The sequence below is a fragment of the Serpula lacrymans genome, assembly GCF_000218685.1.
Source record: "Serpula lacrymans var. lacrymans S7.9 unplaced genomic scaffold SERLAscaffold_9, whole genome shotgun sequence".
Lineage (NCBI taxonomy): Eukaryota > Fungi > Basidiomycota > Agaricomycetes > Boletales > Serpulaceae > Serpula > Serpula lacrymans.
This window is the reverse complement of record NW_006763298.1, coordinates 401,026-417,513: the sequence shown is the minus strand read 5'-3', so window position 1 is coordinate 417,513 and position 16,488 is coordinate 401,026. Positions and strand designations below refer to the sequence as shown.

Below are 16,488 nucleotides of genomic sequence, written 5' to 3'. Positions count from 1 at the left end.
CTAGTGAGTCGAGCGTGACATGTGTGGGTACGAAGTGAGCCATTTTGAGAATCTGTCAACAAAGACTTGGATTGCATCGTATCCGTTTGACTCAGGTAATGCTCCGATAAGATCCATCGTGATTATCTGCCAAGGACGATCAGGGATTGGGTTCGGATGGAGGGGAGCATGCGGCTTTTGACGATGCGATTTTGTTCTTTGACATATCTCACATCCTGCGACATATTTCCTGACATCTCTCCTAAGGCTAGGCCACCAGAAAGATCGGTTTACTCCTTTGTACGTCTTTCTTTCGCCTGGATGTCCACTGAGGCTGGTGTCGTGTTCTTCTTCGATAATACGTGCCCTCAACTTTGGGTCCTTGGGTACGTAGATGTTGTTTCTGAATGACCCTAATGTCAATTCGTCTTCTTTCTCGTTTCCTATCCAGATGATTCTGTCTCGTTTCTTCCAAATCTTTGGATCGTCCTTTAACTTCTTTACCACGTAATCATCTAGATTGTGCTGCGAAGCTAGCAGCTCGTCCAGGTAGTGTTCTTCTAACACGTCCTCCATAGTATAAATGTTTGCTTCCGCGAGCTGAGGTAGAAGGACCTGTCCTTCATTGTCTCTCTCGCCTCTCGGATGGTCTACTCTTCGACTAAGTAGGTCCGCTTTCGTGTTTGCCGAGCCTTTTACATGCTCTAACTTGAAATCGTATCTGGCTAGCGTGTCCATCCACCTAGCCTGTCGTCTGTTTACTTTCTGGGGGTCTCGGAAGTAGGTAAGGTTCTGATGGTCGGTGAATATGGTGAACTGGTGTTTAGCTCCCATGAGGAGATGTCTCCATTCTTCTAATGCATGCATTACCGCTAACATCTCTTTATCCCAGATAGCGTAATTTCTCTCTGCAGGGTTCATTGACTTTGACAGGAATATGACTGGTCTCCATTTCCCTTCTTGCTGCTGGGATAACACTGCTCCTGTGGCGTAGTTGGAGGCGTCACATTCAACTTTGAATGGATCCTCATCGTTAGGGATTGCGAGAGTGGGCAAAGTGGTGATTGTCTTTTTGAGAGCGTCAAATGCTTGTTGTTGGTCTTCAGCCCATTCCCAGTCTACCTTTCCGGTGAGAATCATCAGTGGTTTGGCAATTTTTCCATAGTCCTTGATAAACTATCTGTAGAAGTTCAAAAATCCTAGGAACAACTGTAACTCCTTCTTTGTACGTGGTATCGGCCATTCTGCGACTGCTTGTACCTTCAGTGGGTCCATGCAAATCGTGTCATGGGAGATGATCATTCCTAGATACTCAACCTCTTTCTTTTCGAACTCGCATTTCTCTGGTTTGAGATATAACTGATTGTCTGCAAGTATCTGAAGAACTTTGGATACGATCTTCCTATGTTCTTCTAGCGAATCCGTGAATATCATGATGTCATCAAGGTATACAATAACAGATCCTTCGTTTATCAGGTCTCGGAGAAGTCGGTCCATCATTGTTTGAAAGGTGGCTGGGGAGTTCGTTAGTCCCAAGAACATAATTAGAGGTTCGAACAGTCCTCTGTTAGTTCTGAAGGCGGCTTTGTGCTCATCTCCTTCTTTGATTCGAACATTGTTATATCCCCAACGGACATCTAGCTTGGTGAAGAATTTAGCACCTTTGAGCCAATTTATTAATTCTGAAATGAGGGGTAATGTGTATCGGTTTTTGATCGTAAGGGCGTTAAGTTTCCGATAGTCTTGTACCGGTCTGAGAGATCCGTCTTTTTTCTTGATAAAGAAGAACGGGGATGCATAAGGGGATTTTGACACTCTAATCCTCCCTGTCTCCAGGTTTTTTTTTAAGAATTCGTCAAGATGGATTTGTTCATCGCGGTTAAATGGATACGTTTTACAGTCTAGACCTTTGGCTTCCGGCAGAAGTTCAATTGCGTGGTCCCAGACCCGTTGTGGGGGTAGTTTGTCAAATGATGCTTTCGTGAATACTGGCTCAAAACGATGATAAAACGGGGGAACCACGTCTCTGAACGTGAGTGTTGACTTTGCTCGTTCTGATTCTTCTGCAATCTGTTGGCTTTTGGTCTGAGATACGTTGCTTTCAACGGAAATTTTGTCAATCCTGCTCTGTAAGTCTACAGCGATGACTCTATCTCCGTCTTCAGGGTGATACTCCGTATCATCAGAAGGGTACGTGATGGTGTTGGTTTGCCAGTTGATGTTGGGATTCGTGCGTCGTAGCCAGTCGTGTCCTAATAAAATTCTGGTCTCCCTCTGTCCAGTAACCAGGAAGTCCATTAATTCTGTGCGACCAGCCACAGTTAGGCGAAGTGTCACATATTCTGTCAGAGGTCCAGTGCGATTTTTGGTTCCATCTGCGTTTGAAACAATAACACGAGTTGGAAGTGGTTTTGTGGAAATGTTGTGTTGCCGAACAAAGGCTTCGTCAATGATGGAATCTGTGCATCCCGAATCTATTAAAACTGGTATGACATGCGTCTGGTGATCGTCGATGGTGGATAATTGGCATTGTAGCGAGAGTTTGCGTTGATGAGATGGGGGGAGGGATGCGAAATCTTTGATCACATTCAACTGTTCTACGATGTAATCTTCATCGTGTTGCTTGAGCAAGTTGATTGTATCCATCGTGATATGTGGGTAACACTGGGGCGAGGCCCAGTTCCGAACCAATGCTTTGGCTCTTTCTTCTTTCTGGTCTTTAATTCGTCGAGCCAACCATTCCGCTAAATGTGGCTTAGCGTATTTCTCGGCACGTAGGTTTTGGGAAACATGTTTTGATTTATCAGTTACAAATACATTTTCCGAACCGTGCTTACTGGTCAGAGAGTCCGTGCTTACTCCTGACCTTTGAGAAAATCCTTCGTCTTTGTCTCCTCCTGGGTTGTGGTTGCTTCTCTAGCTGCAACTTTCTTCAGAGGGCAGTTTCTTGCGATATGACCCGGCTGGCCACATCCATAACATAATCTGAACCGACTCTGTTGGTCTGTATCCATGGGTATATGACCCGGCTGGCCACATCCATAACATAATCTGAACCGACTCTGTTGGTCTGTATCCATGAATACGCCTTATCCGGGGAATACACCTCTCTGAGGTTGATCCTCGAACCTTCTTGCATACTGATTTGTCTGGGTTTTTGCCATCTGCTGTGGCTGCGGCTGTTGCACATGCTGGTGCATATACGTCTGTTGTCTGTAGATAGGTTGTGACGGCTGCGTGACTTCTCTCTTTTGTCTTTTGTCTAACTGGAACTCTTCTCTCCTTGCCTCCCATGCGTAGGCTTGCGTTTTCCACTCAGCATATATTTTCGGTAGGTCTTTCTGGATGATGACAAAATTGCAGATTCAAGAGTGAAGGTTCTTTTTGAGAATGCGATTGATCACGTCGAAATGAGTGGTAGTGTCATATCCGGCCTTGTCCATGAGCGTTGTGAAGTGGCTAAAGAATTTGTTACAATGCTTATTCTCCTGTTTGTATATTTCGATCTCGTTTACCGCCTGTGATCTTTCGTTTGGATTCCCAAATACTTGGGCTAGATCAGTTAGGACGGTCGAGAGAGTTGGCCATATGGGGGTAGTTGCCGGGGGTAGTTGCGTCGAGAGCTTTGGTAAGCACGTTCTCTTTCCAAGCTTTTACTGTCGACGTTCCTTGGTCGCTGATTTTGGACAGGAGGTAGATGAGCTTCGTCTTCTCGTCTGGAAAGTAGGATGCGTAGGCGGTTAAGTACAACTGTAGTGCTTGGCGCCATGCTATGAATTGTTCCTTCTCTCCTCTGAATTCGAAGGGTTCTGCTGCGAGAGTTACTTTGCCGTGTAACTGCGTGGGATTAGACATGGATGAGGGTTTTGGAGGAATTGGAGGTGGAGGTGGGCGTGTAGGTGGTAGCGGTAGGGTTTGTCTGGGCGGAGTCTCCGGTTCTATGGACGGCTTTGGGTTTCGGTATTCGGAAAACACTTTTGAAGTTTTTGAAACGAGGTTTATTTAATTTGAATCGTAATCAAACTCGTCACTCCAATCGTTAGAAGTAAATCCAAAAACATTTTCTTCTTCTTCCAAATCTCTTTCTACCTGTGAGCTAGTGGTAGAGTTACTGTCCAAGTTCGAGGTTGCTTCATCTGGTGAGGGGGTTCTAGAATTCTCTGTTCATAGACTTTGATCGGTAGGTGCTCTAGGTGTATCGAATTGAACCTGAACAATTCTCTGGATGCTTGATCGGATTCCCAAAAGCAGGTTCGAGCAGCTGCGGATGCGTTCACGAGTAAGCGCGACGTATTGGCGGAGTTGGGAGATTTCGAATGCTAAATCGTCAACGGCTAGAACTAGTCCTTCTAGTTCAGAGATGGGGGAAGAGGCGGCTGATGAGTCTTCGTAGTACTCAATTTCTGTGTCGCTGTGGGCAGGCTGTATTAAGAACAAAGCTTGAAGGAAGTGTCTAGCTACTTGCTGAGAGCAATCAGGGACTGGAACTAGAGTCCAATGTGAGTAACTTTATTATTAGAGAGTATGACAGGTATACAGTACCTAGAGTCCAATGTGAGTAACTAGAGAATAGGAAGCATTGGACTCTGCAATACTGTCCGAAGTTTTGTAAACAAAGGTAAACAAAGCAGCCACAAAGGCGAAATAATAGAGAACACAATCAATAGTGAATGATAGAAGAATAGATAGAGAAAGGAATGAAAATATATAGGTAGCACAAAGGTGCAGAATCACCAAAACTAACAGGCTGGGGGTCCGTGGCAGCGTTGACAGGTACTGCAACGTGGAGGTCTCGGTTGTTGAGGGCGCGGTGGAATTCCTCGAGTGAACGGCGTTCTTCGTCCGTTACTAGGCTCTCTCTGATGTTCGACACTTTGACGATTGTAGAAGTGATCAAAGACGACGGCTAGGGTGAGGACTTGAGCAAGAACAAGTAAGAGTATTACTTCGAGGTGGGTGGGAATGTTGGAGAGGACAACTAGCTAGCTTAGCTAGAAGGCAAGTGGATGTTTTTGGATGGATAGGAGGACGGTGAATGACAGCACGTCCGAGGGATGAAGGAAAAGGTAGGTTAGGGCTATAATGGGTTCAAGCGAGATGGTGCGCTGTGAACGGATTGTAGAGTGAGTTTTTTATTTTGTGAGGCAACGATAAACTATAACAAAAACGAAACCTATCTCCTTCTGCACTTGCAGTGAGTAAGAGGTTCAATGAGCTTGAGGTCGACAGACGCTAGCAAATATAGCGAGTAGAGGACTTTGGAGAGGTAAGCTTCAAAGGTTCTTGTTGAGGAGTAAAGCGGGCAAATTCAGTAATAGAAAACTAAGGAGCCATACATGAATAGGTAAGGCTTTATATAGTGAACTGTTCGTTCCTCAGACCGAAAGGAGAATATACGAAAAGTGGTCTGAGGAATCAATCGACCAATAAGAAAAAGGGAGAGTAACTATTGTACGACTTTTAACTTGATTAATCAGCAGGTGAGAGATTTGTACTAATAATAGAGGATTGTCACGCGTGTTCAGGAACCGTATCCTCATAATGAGGTACGATCCTGAATAAGGTGTTTATTAGTATAACCAGGCTTTACCGGGGCTTGGAGCTGGTTGGCAAGATGCCTACTACCAGTCCCTACCCAGTGTGCTGGCTGGCTGGGAGCGATACCCAGTCTCTGATCTGTGATATAAAATGGTAGTGATGGTTAAGAAAGCCTGTGAGGGCTATGAGAAGTAAAACGGCAAAGGATACCTCTAGCCCTAGAGCCAGAGGTGTAACGGGAAAAGTGTTTGAGAACCAAGACATAGCGAAGATAAGAAAATGATGAAATGGTCCTTACACCATGCCCGCCACTGAAGTCGCGCAGCCTGCTCCACAGGCCACTGTTCCAGGTTTCATGCATCCTATGGATCCAAAAGGGAAGTGTAAGGCGACAACCCCTCCACCGGTGTCGATGATGAGAACTGTTGTTAGAAAACCACACACAAAACAAACTAACACACAATCCTCCCAGATTCCACGGAACTTGTTTATGGGCTTTGCCTCCTAGAACAGTGGAGTGGTCTGGTTGTTCGTGGGGTGGTACGTATAAAGATCCTTCAAAGTAAAACCCAGTGGTGTATGAGTGTGGGTTTTAAGGAGGAGGGATAGTTGAATTTATAGAAAGATAGGGGGTTTGTGGCGAGTATAGACGAGCACTACCTTGCTAATCGTAGCACAAGGTAGGTTTGAGAACAACGAGGATGACGAGGTGACGAGGTTCCCAGTGATAGCAGGCTCCTGACGCACAAACTGTAGTGCTCAGAAGGACTCTAATCGAAGGGGATGACAATCACTTTCAAAAGTGACGAGTGACGATGACAGCAGTTAACAGTGGTAGAAGTGGGAAGTGTTGTGACTGTGAGGAATCGATTTTTCTTATCGCATTCCCGTCATGTCGTGGTTAGCAGACTCAATCCCCGTCACTCCTCTTGCCCTTGGACTAGAGATTACAGCAGGTGTCTTATTACTTTTATCATTTTTCTTCTTATTCTCTCTTCACACTCACGTTCTATCGTACCTACGACGAGGTAGACTCGTTGTCGACCCTCGAGAAGATATCCAGATGACATAGTCACGATCCAGTGCTATGTCTGGGAATACTTCGGAGGAATATTGATAAGCGAAGAAGGTTGTGAGTCAGCGCCTTCTCATGGGCTTACTGATACAGCCAATCGTACATCCCTTACCAATACGCTTTCTCGTACGATTAGTAAAGACGATAGATCGGACCACTTTCTTCCTTTTTTCTTATTGGTTAGCTAGCTGGTCAGACCACTTTCTCAGTACTCCCCTTTCTCGGTCTGACCATCGTCGTTCACTATATAGAGAAGTACATACTTGATGTATTGTTCTCCAGTTCAATATTAGTTTGGATTTGCGCTCTTACCGATACTCTTCATTCTCATACTCTGATTCACCGCCTTCAAGGAAGGACTTGACCAGACATTGGGCTTTGTTATATAGCTTCGTATTTGTTGCCTGACAAAATATTGAACTCACCTACCTCGAATCCTTTTCCAGAGCCCCTCTTTGGAAAACCGTTTCCCTACACCCTGAAAAAGACTGTCGTTGCCACTGCACCGGTCTAAACCTTCATCATCACCTTCTCCACCTCTCTACCATCCCTATCCCTCTCCTCACTATCGTCATCAACCTCTCACTATCCACCCTATTACACCTATTGTCGTTCAGTCTTCTCAAACTGGACGCCTTCTCTGCCATCACCGCTCTCGTCCAATTCTTTGCGTTCTTTGCCATCATCAGATACCTACAAACCGGACTCGTCAGCGACGTCGTCTACCTCCATCGTGTCTACCTCCCAACGGCTCTCAGAAGAGTGGGTATCAGAAGCGGACCGCAGACACCAGAGAGATTTCCTCGCAACTCTCAACAAACAGCTCCCGGTCCTCCCCGTCCCTACCGAAGCCCATACTCCAGACGTGGAAGGAACGGTCGAACAGATCACTGAGTTGTATCAAGACTCCTCTGCTTCGTCTTCACCAATTGATCCGATCGAGGATATCATCCTCGACATAAACGACGCACTCGCTCTCACCCAATCCATTTTTTACCATTCCGCCATCTGTAGGAGAAATTCTCGCAGTCTCGAGGAGATACTCCAACATCTCCGACAGAGCACGGAGAGAACTTTTAATCTTCATATCCCTGCGGCACGAACAAATTCCGTTGATAGATTACTTCGAAAGCCTAGTACGCCCGAGTTACGAGAACACTCAGAGGGTTAAGCTTTTGAAAGGAATAGCCAACGTACAAGAACGAAACCTGCAACTTATTTCGCAGAGCCACGTCCCAGATCTTCTCGATCTTTATCGAATCCGCCCTCTCATTTTTCCAGACATACCCAGCCGCCTCCTCCCTTACGATTTCGAACACACCTTGCTTTGTGGCATTGTGTTAAGGAAGAGGCCTAACGAGGAACCTACCTACGATATCCCGTCCTCATTTTTTACATCTGACTACTACGACACCTACTCCGCCTCTCCTGTCAGTTACCAACCCATCCAGTACTTCTGCATCGGCAATCATCTAGACCACCTTTCTATTGTCCAATATCTGACACGACTTCGCCGAACTCTCTACCTCCCTGAAGTCCACGATCTTGACGCATTCGGGCCGCGGTTTGGTCTTCAACACAGCACTTCCATTATCATTGTCACGCCCTCTACTAAAGATCATATTCGACGAGTTGTTGCTGCGTTAGCACGATTTGATCAGCTCATCGCAACTGCTCAGAGGAAATCCCGTGACGGAGAAGACTACACGACCGAAATCGACAACATTCGACACGTTTCAGAATACGTCGACGAATATTACTGGATCCTGGAAATCCTCACTCCATTCGTTGTTAACCAACAATCTGACCACCCCGAACGTTTCATTGTTACAGTACTCCAAAGCGATTTCTGGGCCGTTATCAACCATAGCTCACGAACTCGTATCTATTCGCAATACTCTTACACCTACCAAGGTCGGAGAGGAGAAGCACCGCTCATCCCGTCGGTTGAACAACTTTTTGCACCTTGCGCAGAAAGGATAGAACGAGAAACAGGAAGTTCATTAACAGATATACTTGGAGGAGAATCTAGCAGCGAAACCGAGTCGGAAAGTGAAGAGTCTATTCAAAGCGTAGAATACTGGAGACCCCGAGAAGCAGAAGGAGGAGACTTCCCTAGTAATTTTACGTTTGACCCAGACTTTGAGTAAATAAAAAGGACCAGTTATCTAGAAAGACTTGTTATCTAAACCCGTTATCTAACCCGTTGAAAATCTGGAGCCTTATCGAGAACCCCGTCCTCTGGTCACTCCCGACACACCTCCCCCACAATCTCTAGGAGCTGCTGCTGAAGCTCTAGAACCAGACGATCTGTATCAATCAGCAGGACCAGAAAACTTTCCTCCCCCACCTTCAACTCCGGAACCCGAAAACCAACCCGACGATTGGTTCGATCAGGAATCTTTGGACCTTGAACCTGATCTAGCAGCAGCAATGGCCGACGAAACAAATCAAGGAAGTAAAGCTGTCCTTGCCACTCCTCCATTCGAATTCATCGGTAAAAAGGAAACATACGTTGACTGGAAGAACGCTTTAGCAAACTACTTTTTCGCCTATCCCAGAAGTTTCCAAACCAACTCCTCCAAAATCCTCTTTGCACTATCCCGGATCTCGTCCGATAAAGCCAATGACGCCTGTCATACATGGAAGGCGAATTTCAACAACAAAACCGCAGTGCTAGGAGACCTATTTGCACCGCGAAATTGGGGAACTATCTCAGAATTCATCAAGGAGTTAGATAACGAATTCTTGGACCCCCATCTCAAGTTGAAAGCAGAGATTGCCCTTCACGATTACGAACAGCGAGAGATGACGGTAGACGCATATTTTGGAGGACTCGAATCCAAACTCATGGAAGCAGGATTACCACCAGACGCAGATGAAAGTTATCCGTTCATTCACAGTATCCTTCGCCGCAACCTCTCTCAATTCCTTCGTGATCGTATCTCGCAACAGGAAAACCTACCCACCACGTACTTAGAGTGGAAGGCAGCAGCAAGGAAATGGGAACAGCGAAATGAAGAGCTTAATCTGGAAAGGAGGAGAGATAAACCACCTCAACAGAGGCTGCCAACTCAGTACCAACGATATCAACCGCGCTATCAGCAGAACCGAGACTACCCTCCGCCACAGTATCGACAGACAGTACCGCGAACAGAGACGCGAAGACCACAATATATCCAACAGCGACCGTATTATACTCCATCTCATAGACCACCGCCCCAGAATGCAGTCCATCCAAACACAGCAGGAACGTTTGGAGGATCAGGTGTACCTATGGAGATTGGGAGTTCCAACACGCAGAGACAACATCGGCCCAACCCGAATGTTACTTGTTACAACTGTGGCGAACGAGGCCACATTGCTAGAAATTGCCCACATGGAAAGATGGCAATACGATATATGGAAACGGAGGAAACCAAAGACACTCCCACTACATCGTCATTAAAAGAAATCGAAGCACCCCCGAAGGATTTTCAGAAAGGTCAGGAGTAAGCACGGACTCTCTGACCCGAAATGTTGTAATTAACCCTCGTATATTACCAACGACTGCAATGAAACGAGTTGATCAACATCTACGTGCTGTAACCGAAACCTACGCAAAGCCACATTCACCGGAATGGTTGGCCAGACGAATCAAAGACCAGAAACCAGAAAGAGCAAGAGCTCTGTTACGAAACTGGGCCCATAAAGATCACTACGAGCATATCACCCTGCAGGCGATACAGATGCTAAAGAACCACGACGAAGAGAACATTATAGAACGCATCCATGCTTACACCTCGTCGCACAACCCTACGTCAAAACGAAGCCTCCACGTCATTTCTCAAGTCACTACCATAGACGACAGACAGACATTCACCGTCCCAACCCTTATCGACTCTGGTTGCACCAACTCGGTTATCGATCGAAGCCTGGTTGACAAGTATACCCTCAATACTACGCCTCTGCCCATCCCTCTTGACGCTGCAGGAGCCGATGGTCGATCCCAGAAAGTAACACACTATGTCACTCTTCACATCAATGTGAAAGGGAAAGAACATTTGATAGATGTCATCGTAGCATCTCTACTTTCACCACGCATACTGCTTGGATACGACTGGTTGATACTGACGAATCCAACAATTGATTGGCGGACCAACAAGATTACCTTCCCTGCTGATGATCCGGAGTATCATCCTGAAGAAGGGGATAAAGTTCTAGCCGTCGATCTTGAAACACGAATTATGGAGATAACACAGCTAGAATTGAACGCATTCGCCACTAAAAGTCAACAAATCGCCGAATCCTCCGAAAAGGCAAAGTCAAAGCTTACTTTCCGAGATGTCGTTCCTCCAATCTACCATGAATTCGAACCCGTTTTCACCAAAGAATCATTCGACAAACTTCCCCCGAAACGTCCTTGGGACCATGCAATCGAGTTAATACCCGAAGCTAATGGTCTTGACTGTAAAACGTACCCTCTTAGCCGAGACGAACAACACCATCTAGACGAATTCCTTAACGAAAATCTAACAAGTGGACGAATTCGAGTATCCAAATCACCTTACGCATCACCATTCTTCTTTATCAAAAAGAAAGATGGCTCACTACGCCCTGTCCAAGATTATCGCAAGCTGAATGAGCTTACCATAAAGAATCGCTACACCCTCCCCCTCATATCCGAACTTATCGATAAACTCAAAGGTGCCAATTACTTCACAAAACTAGACGTACGATGGGGATACAACAACGTCCGAATCCAAGAAGGAGACGAACACAAGGCCGCTTTCAGGACCAATCGCGGCCTGTTCGAACCCCTCGTCATGTTTTTCGGACTTACCAACTCGCCAGCAACCTTCCAGACCATGATGGACCACCTCCTAAGAGAACTGATCACGGAAGGAAAAGTTATTGTATATTTAGACGATATTATGATCTTCACGGAAACACTCGAAGAACATCGTCAAATAGTCACCAAAGTCCTCCGTATCCTGCAACAAAATCAGTTGTATCTTAAACCAGAGAAGTGCGAATTCGAGAAACAGGAAGTCGAGTACTTAGGCATGATCATCTCCAAAGACACTATCCGTATGGATCCGTTAAAAGTCGCAGCGGTCGCTGACTGGCCCGCACCAAAGAACAAAAGGGAACTCCAATCATTCTTAGGGTTCTCCAATTTCTATCGACGATTTGTTAAAGACTACGGACGAATTGCGAAACCACTCACTGTGCTCACTGGAAAAGTTGACTGGACCTGGAAAGACGAACAAGAGACGTCCTTTGAAACGTTGAAGAAAACGCTTACTACTGCCCCCACCCTTGCTATACCAAACGACGACGACCCATTCAAACTAGAAACCGACGCCTCTGACTTCGCTGTAGGAGCCGTCCTATCCCAGAAACAAAACGACAAATTCAGACCCATAGCGTTCCTCTCGAAAGCCCTTACCCCTGCAGAACGGAACTATGAAATTTACGACAAAGAGATGCTCGCAGTCATGACGGCGTTAGATGAATGGCGACATCACCTTGTAGGATCGAAACACCCCTTCACCATCTTCACAGATCACCAAAACCTCCTCTACTTCCGTCAACCGCAGAAATACAATCGACGCCAAGCTCGATGGTCATCCCAGCTTGCAGATTATAATTTTAAGATGGAACACGTCAAAGGAAATCAGAATACGAAGGCCGACCTGTTAAGCAGACGGATCGATCATCCTAAAGGCACAAACGATAACGAAGATCAGATACTTCTCCCAGACGTACATTTCGAATTACTTGACACCAACGAAGGATACCTACCAGATATACGTCAAAGCTTCCAGAAACAAGACGACGTAGTAAGGAAGAACTTGAAAGAGAAGCCGGATACCTGGAAGATGAAGGATAGGATCGTCTGGATCAAAAGAGAGTCCGCGACGAGTTCCTACCCGATCCCTTTAGCTGACCGAGTATACGTTCCCCGAAATCACGAACTAAGGGCGCGAATATTGAAAGATCATCACGACGAAGCCCTAGCCGGGCACCCAGGAGAAAGAACGATGTTTGAACGAGTGAACCGAGAGCTCTGGTGGCCGAGTCTTCGTACAGATATCAGACGGTATGTACGAGGGTGCGAGAGTTGTCAACGCACCAAGGCACATCGGACAAAGACTAACGCCCCTCTACACCCGAACCCGATACCAGATCGGCCTTGGCAGGTTATCACCACCGATCTCATAGGCGCATTACCGGAATCCAAGGGCTACACCGCCGTTCAGGTCTTTGTTGACCGATTTAGTAAAATGGCCCATTTCGTCCCCACCTTCGTCACTCTCGACTCGGCCGGTTATGCACGTCAACTCCGAGATAATGTAATACGACTCCACGGAATTCCTGAAAAGATCGTCTCCGATCGAGGTCCTCAATTCATGTCTCGATTCACAAAAGACTTCTACGACCTAATGGGGATAACACCAGGCCTCTCTACAGGCTATCACCCTCAAACAGACGGACAATCCGAACGGATCAACCAGGATCTAGAGCACTACCTCCGCGTTTTTATAAATCATCGACAAGATGACTGGGCAGACTGGCTCTCCATTGCTGAGTTTACATACAACAACCACCTCCATACCGCAACGAATCAAACACCCTTCTTTTTGAACTATGGGTTACACCCAAGAACGAATATCACCACCACGTTATCCCCTCGCTCCGCTTCTGCAGCAGAATTTAGCGAACAAATGAAAAAACTCCACGATATCACGAAATCCTCCCTTCTGGTAGCAAACGAGAATCTGAAGAAGTATTACGACCGTAAGAAATCCCCCTCCCGGGAGTACCAAGCTGGCGACAAAGTCTGGTTAGAAGGGCATAACATCACAACGGATAGACCAATGAAGAAATTAGACGATAAACGCTTCGGACCTTTCAAAGTCACCCAAAAGGTCGGACCCTCCGCCTATCAACTCGATATCCCTAAAAGTTGGAAGTCCATTCATCCCGTGTTCAACGAAGCCATCCTCTCCCCATACCACGCTCCCAAATTCATCAATCAACCAATTTCCTCGCGACCACCACCCGAGATCGTGGAAGGGATAGACGAATACGAAGTAGAGAGTATAATCGCTTCCAGACCGACCAAACTGAAAGGTAGTAAACTCGACTACCTCATTCACTGGCATGGTTATCCAGTCTCCGAACGAACTTGGGAACCCGACACCAATCTTACGCATGTCGCTGATTTACTCGCCGCCTTCCATAAAACAAATCCAGCCGCCCCTCGGATTATTACCGCTTCTCTCCACTTCCGTCCTTACGAAAACTACACCGCCACTTCCAAACCTCCCATGCTCTTTGATTGGATTAGTAACAAGTTCCAAAGTGCCGCATCCGGACTCATGAGGACACGAGTCTTATAAAAGGGGAGCTAATGTGAGGAATCGATTTTTCTTATCGCATTCCCGTCATGTCGTGGTTAGCAGACTCAATCCCCGTCACTCCTCTTGCCCTTGGACTAGAGATTACAGCAGGTGTCTTATTACTTTTATCATTTTTCTTCTTATTCTCTCTTCACACTCACGTTCTATCGTACCTACGACGAGGTAGACTCGTTGTCGACCCTCGAGAAGATATCCAGATGACATAGTCACGATCCAGTGCTATGTCTGGGAATACTTCGGAGGAATATTGATAAGCGAAGAAGGTTGTGAGTCAGCGCCTTCTCATGGGCTTACTGATACAGCCAATCGTACATCCCTTACCAATACGCTTTCTCGTACGATTAGTAAAGACGATAGATCGGACCACTTTCTTCCTTTTTTCTTATTGGTTAGCTAGCTGGTCAGACCACTTTCTCAGTACTCCCCTTTCTCGGTCTGACCATCGTCGTTCACTATATAGAGAAGTACATACTTGATGTATTGTTCTCCAGTTCAATATTAGTTTGGATTTGCGCTCTTACCGATACTCTTCATTCTCATACTCTGATTCACCGCCTTCAAGGAAGGACTTGACCAGACATTGGGCTTTGTTATATAGCTTCGTATTTGTTGCCTGACAGTGACCACATTGGATCACAAGTAGCAGTAAGAAGTGGACTTAAGATTAGAGAAGAAGTCTGGAATCGAGTTCTTGTTTTTTTTTTTTACAAGGTAAAATACAGGGGTTTATATAGTAAAAGAGAAGTAGGCTATGCACAGTATAGCTGTGCAAAAAGAATGAGAAAGAATATGAAGGAAGGAATGTACGCTGACAAATCCTGTGTAGGTAGTACAGGATAAGATTGTCAAAAAAAGGAAAAGAAAGGGATAGAACAATGAATGCTGTGAGTAATGTCACAGGTTTGTACAGCCATAAAGTAAAGTCCAATAGCAAAAGGAGAGCAGGAAAATCATGATGTCATGGGAAGATGCAGTAAAAAAAGGGCAAGGCAAAACACTATCAGTATCAACACAGTTCCTTTATTGTCAGTCAGGCATTCTAAAAAAATATGTGTCCATAAAAATGATTCAAAAATCAAAAATAATCGCACTGTAAATGAATGTTCTGCTGAAAAAAAAGAAACTGGAGCCACCGGTCCACCACCTAGTCCAAATCCGACAGTTCCATGGCCTTACCAATGGACTGGTTGTGTTGGACCACCTGATCAAACGAGGGAGGGAGAGGAGTAGTTCCAATTTGGAACAAGTGAGTCCCAGGCAGCGTGTGGTAGGTGTAGCTGTAGCGAAGACGATGGACAAATGATAAGTGTACCCAAGTGAATGGGACAGCGATGAACATGGGCGACGCAAGGGGATGAACCTTCTCCAGCTCAAAAACTACCCACCCACGCTCCAACCAGGCAAGACGAGCGACCGATGTTTTGATAGTATATGATGGCAGATCGACGTCATGAAGATGGACCTGTTGCCCTATTTGGACCGGCCGCCGGGGCTTTGCTGATATCAGCAGTGGCACGTGGTAGTCAACGGATCGGCGACGGAAGCGGATAGGAAGTGGTGACATCAGAAATGGTGGGGGTGCAAAGAAGATGAGGAGGAGGAGGGTGGAGGTGACGAGGAGGTGAACTAAAATGGGGACCCAGAAACGACCGTCGGGTGAGAATAAAAAGGAGAGGAAGGGGCCCATGGTGGGGCTAGGCAAAGGAAGGGGAGTAAGGGAAACGACAAAAGCGAGGGTGCAATGCAATGTGTAGCCAGTGGCGACGCGAAAATTTGCCGAAATGCCGAAATGCGGAAAGTACCGGATGGAAAAGCAAAGGTGAGCGTGACTGGATTGCCTAATAGAGGTGGTGCTGATCAGCCACAAGTTCAAAAAGGGCAATATTAATTACTATTCCACGTGGCACTGTGCCTGTGTGGCGCAAAGGCGAGTCTTTTTGAATATTCGCTTCGTTATTGACACCTGTCCATGCTACCAATCAACTTTGGTGCATGACACCGGCTCCTCCTTCTCCCACTAAGAAGGACAATCATTCAAAGAAACCTGACCCTCCTTTCAGTCTAGACGAACCCTTTGAGATGCTTGATCTCGAGACACTGGGCTAATCTTACTTTAGGAATGCTCATTTGTTGGCTGTATATAGTATAGAAAATGGGTGGTTGTTGCTCGTATTTTCTTGTTGTCTTGGTCTCGCAGGTGTCCGTTGTTTTCCTGGCCTGTTGTAGTGTCGTTTTCTTGCTGTTCCATGTCCTTGTGTTGTTTGCTCCTCAACGATTGCTCTGAATTCTATAGATGTCTATCCTTTTTGATCTTGTCAGCTGTTTATTATATAGAATATACATTGTGATAAATTGTATGTATCAAAAACATGAGTCGGGGATTTGGCGCCGAAGCGCCGTTACCGATTAGTTTTGGTGGTTCAATGATAGTAATACAGTGAAGTACAGAGGGGGAAGCCAAGCGCCGCTGGCGCCCACCCGCGCCAA

General features: G+C 46.1%; 5 protein-coding genes across 5 annotated transcripts; 2 read left to right on the top strand and 3 right to left on the bottom strand.

The window, feature by feature from the left end:
* Positions 1 to 2,576: 2,576 nt before the first annotated feature.
* On the bottom strand, positions 2,577 to 2,771 carry SERLADRAFT_393478 (uncharacterized protein; the record flags this gene model as incomplete). Its single annotated transcript, XM_007319992.1, has 2 exons — positions 2,577 to 2,723; positions 2,754 to 2,771. 2 exons carry the CDS (start codon positions 2,769 to 2,771, stop codon positions 2,577 to 2,579), a joined length of 165 nt encoding a protein of 54 aa, XP_007320054.1.
* A 766-nt stretch (positions 2,772 to 3,537) lies between these two features.
* SERLADRAFT_439577 (uncharacterized protein) lies at positions 3,538 to 5,781 on the bottom strand (the record flags this gene model as incomplete). The annotated part of the gene is made up of 5 exons (XM_007319991.1): positions 3,538 to 3,953; positions 4,011 to 4,137; positions 4,189 to 4,401; positions 4,724 to 4,885; positions 5,728 to 5,781. 5 exons carry the CDS (start codon positions 5,779 to 5,781, stop codon positions 3,538 to 3,540), a joined length of 972 nt encoding a protein of 323 aa, XP_007320053.1.
* Positions 5,782 to 7,454: 1,673 nt separating this feature from the next.
* SERLADRAFT_393477 (uncharacterized protein) lies at positions 7,455 to 8,078 on the bottom strand (the record flags this gene model as incomplete). Its single annotated transcript, XM_007319990.1, has 1 exon — positions 7,455 to 8,078. The coding sequence occupies one exon, from the start codon at positions 7,677 to 7,679 to the stop codon at positions 7,515 to 7,517; it is 165 nt and encodes a 54-aa protein (XP_007320052.1).
* Positions 8,079 to 9,771: 1,693 nt separating this feature from the next.
* Positions 9,772 to 10,167, top strand: SERLADRAFT_393476 (uncharacterized protein; the record flags this gene model as incomplete). Its single annotated transcript, XM_007319989.1, has 1 exon — positions 9,772 to 10,167. The coding sequence occupies one exon, from the start codon at positions 9,819 to 9,821 to the stop codon at positions 10,038 to 10,040; it is 222 nt and encodes a 73-aa protein (XP_007320051.1).
* A 3,818-nt stretch (positions 10,168 to 13,985) lies between these two features.
* Positions 13,986 to 14,508, top strand: SERLADRAFT_393475 (uncharacterized protein; the record flags this gene model as incomplete). The annotated part of the gene is made up of 1 exon (XM_007319988.1): positions 13,986 to 14,508. A coding segment is annotated over one exon (156 nt), but the record flags the coding sequence as incomplete, so codon positions are not given.
* Positions 14,509 to 16,488: the final 1,980 nt, after the last annotated feature.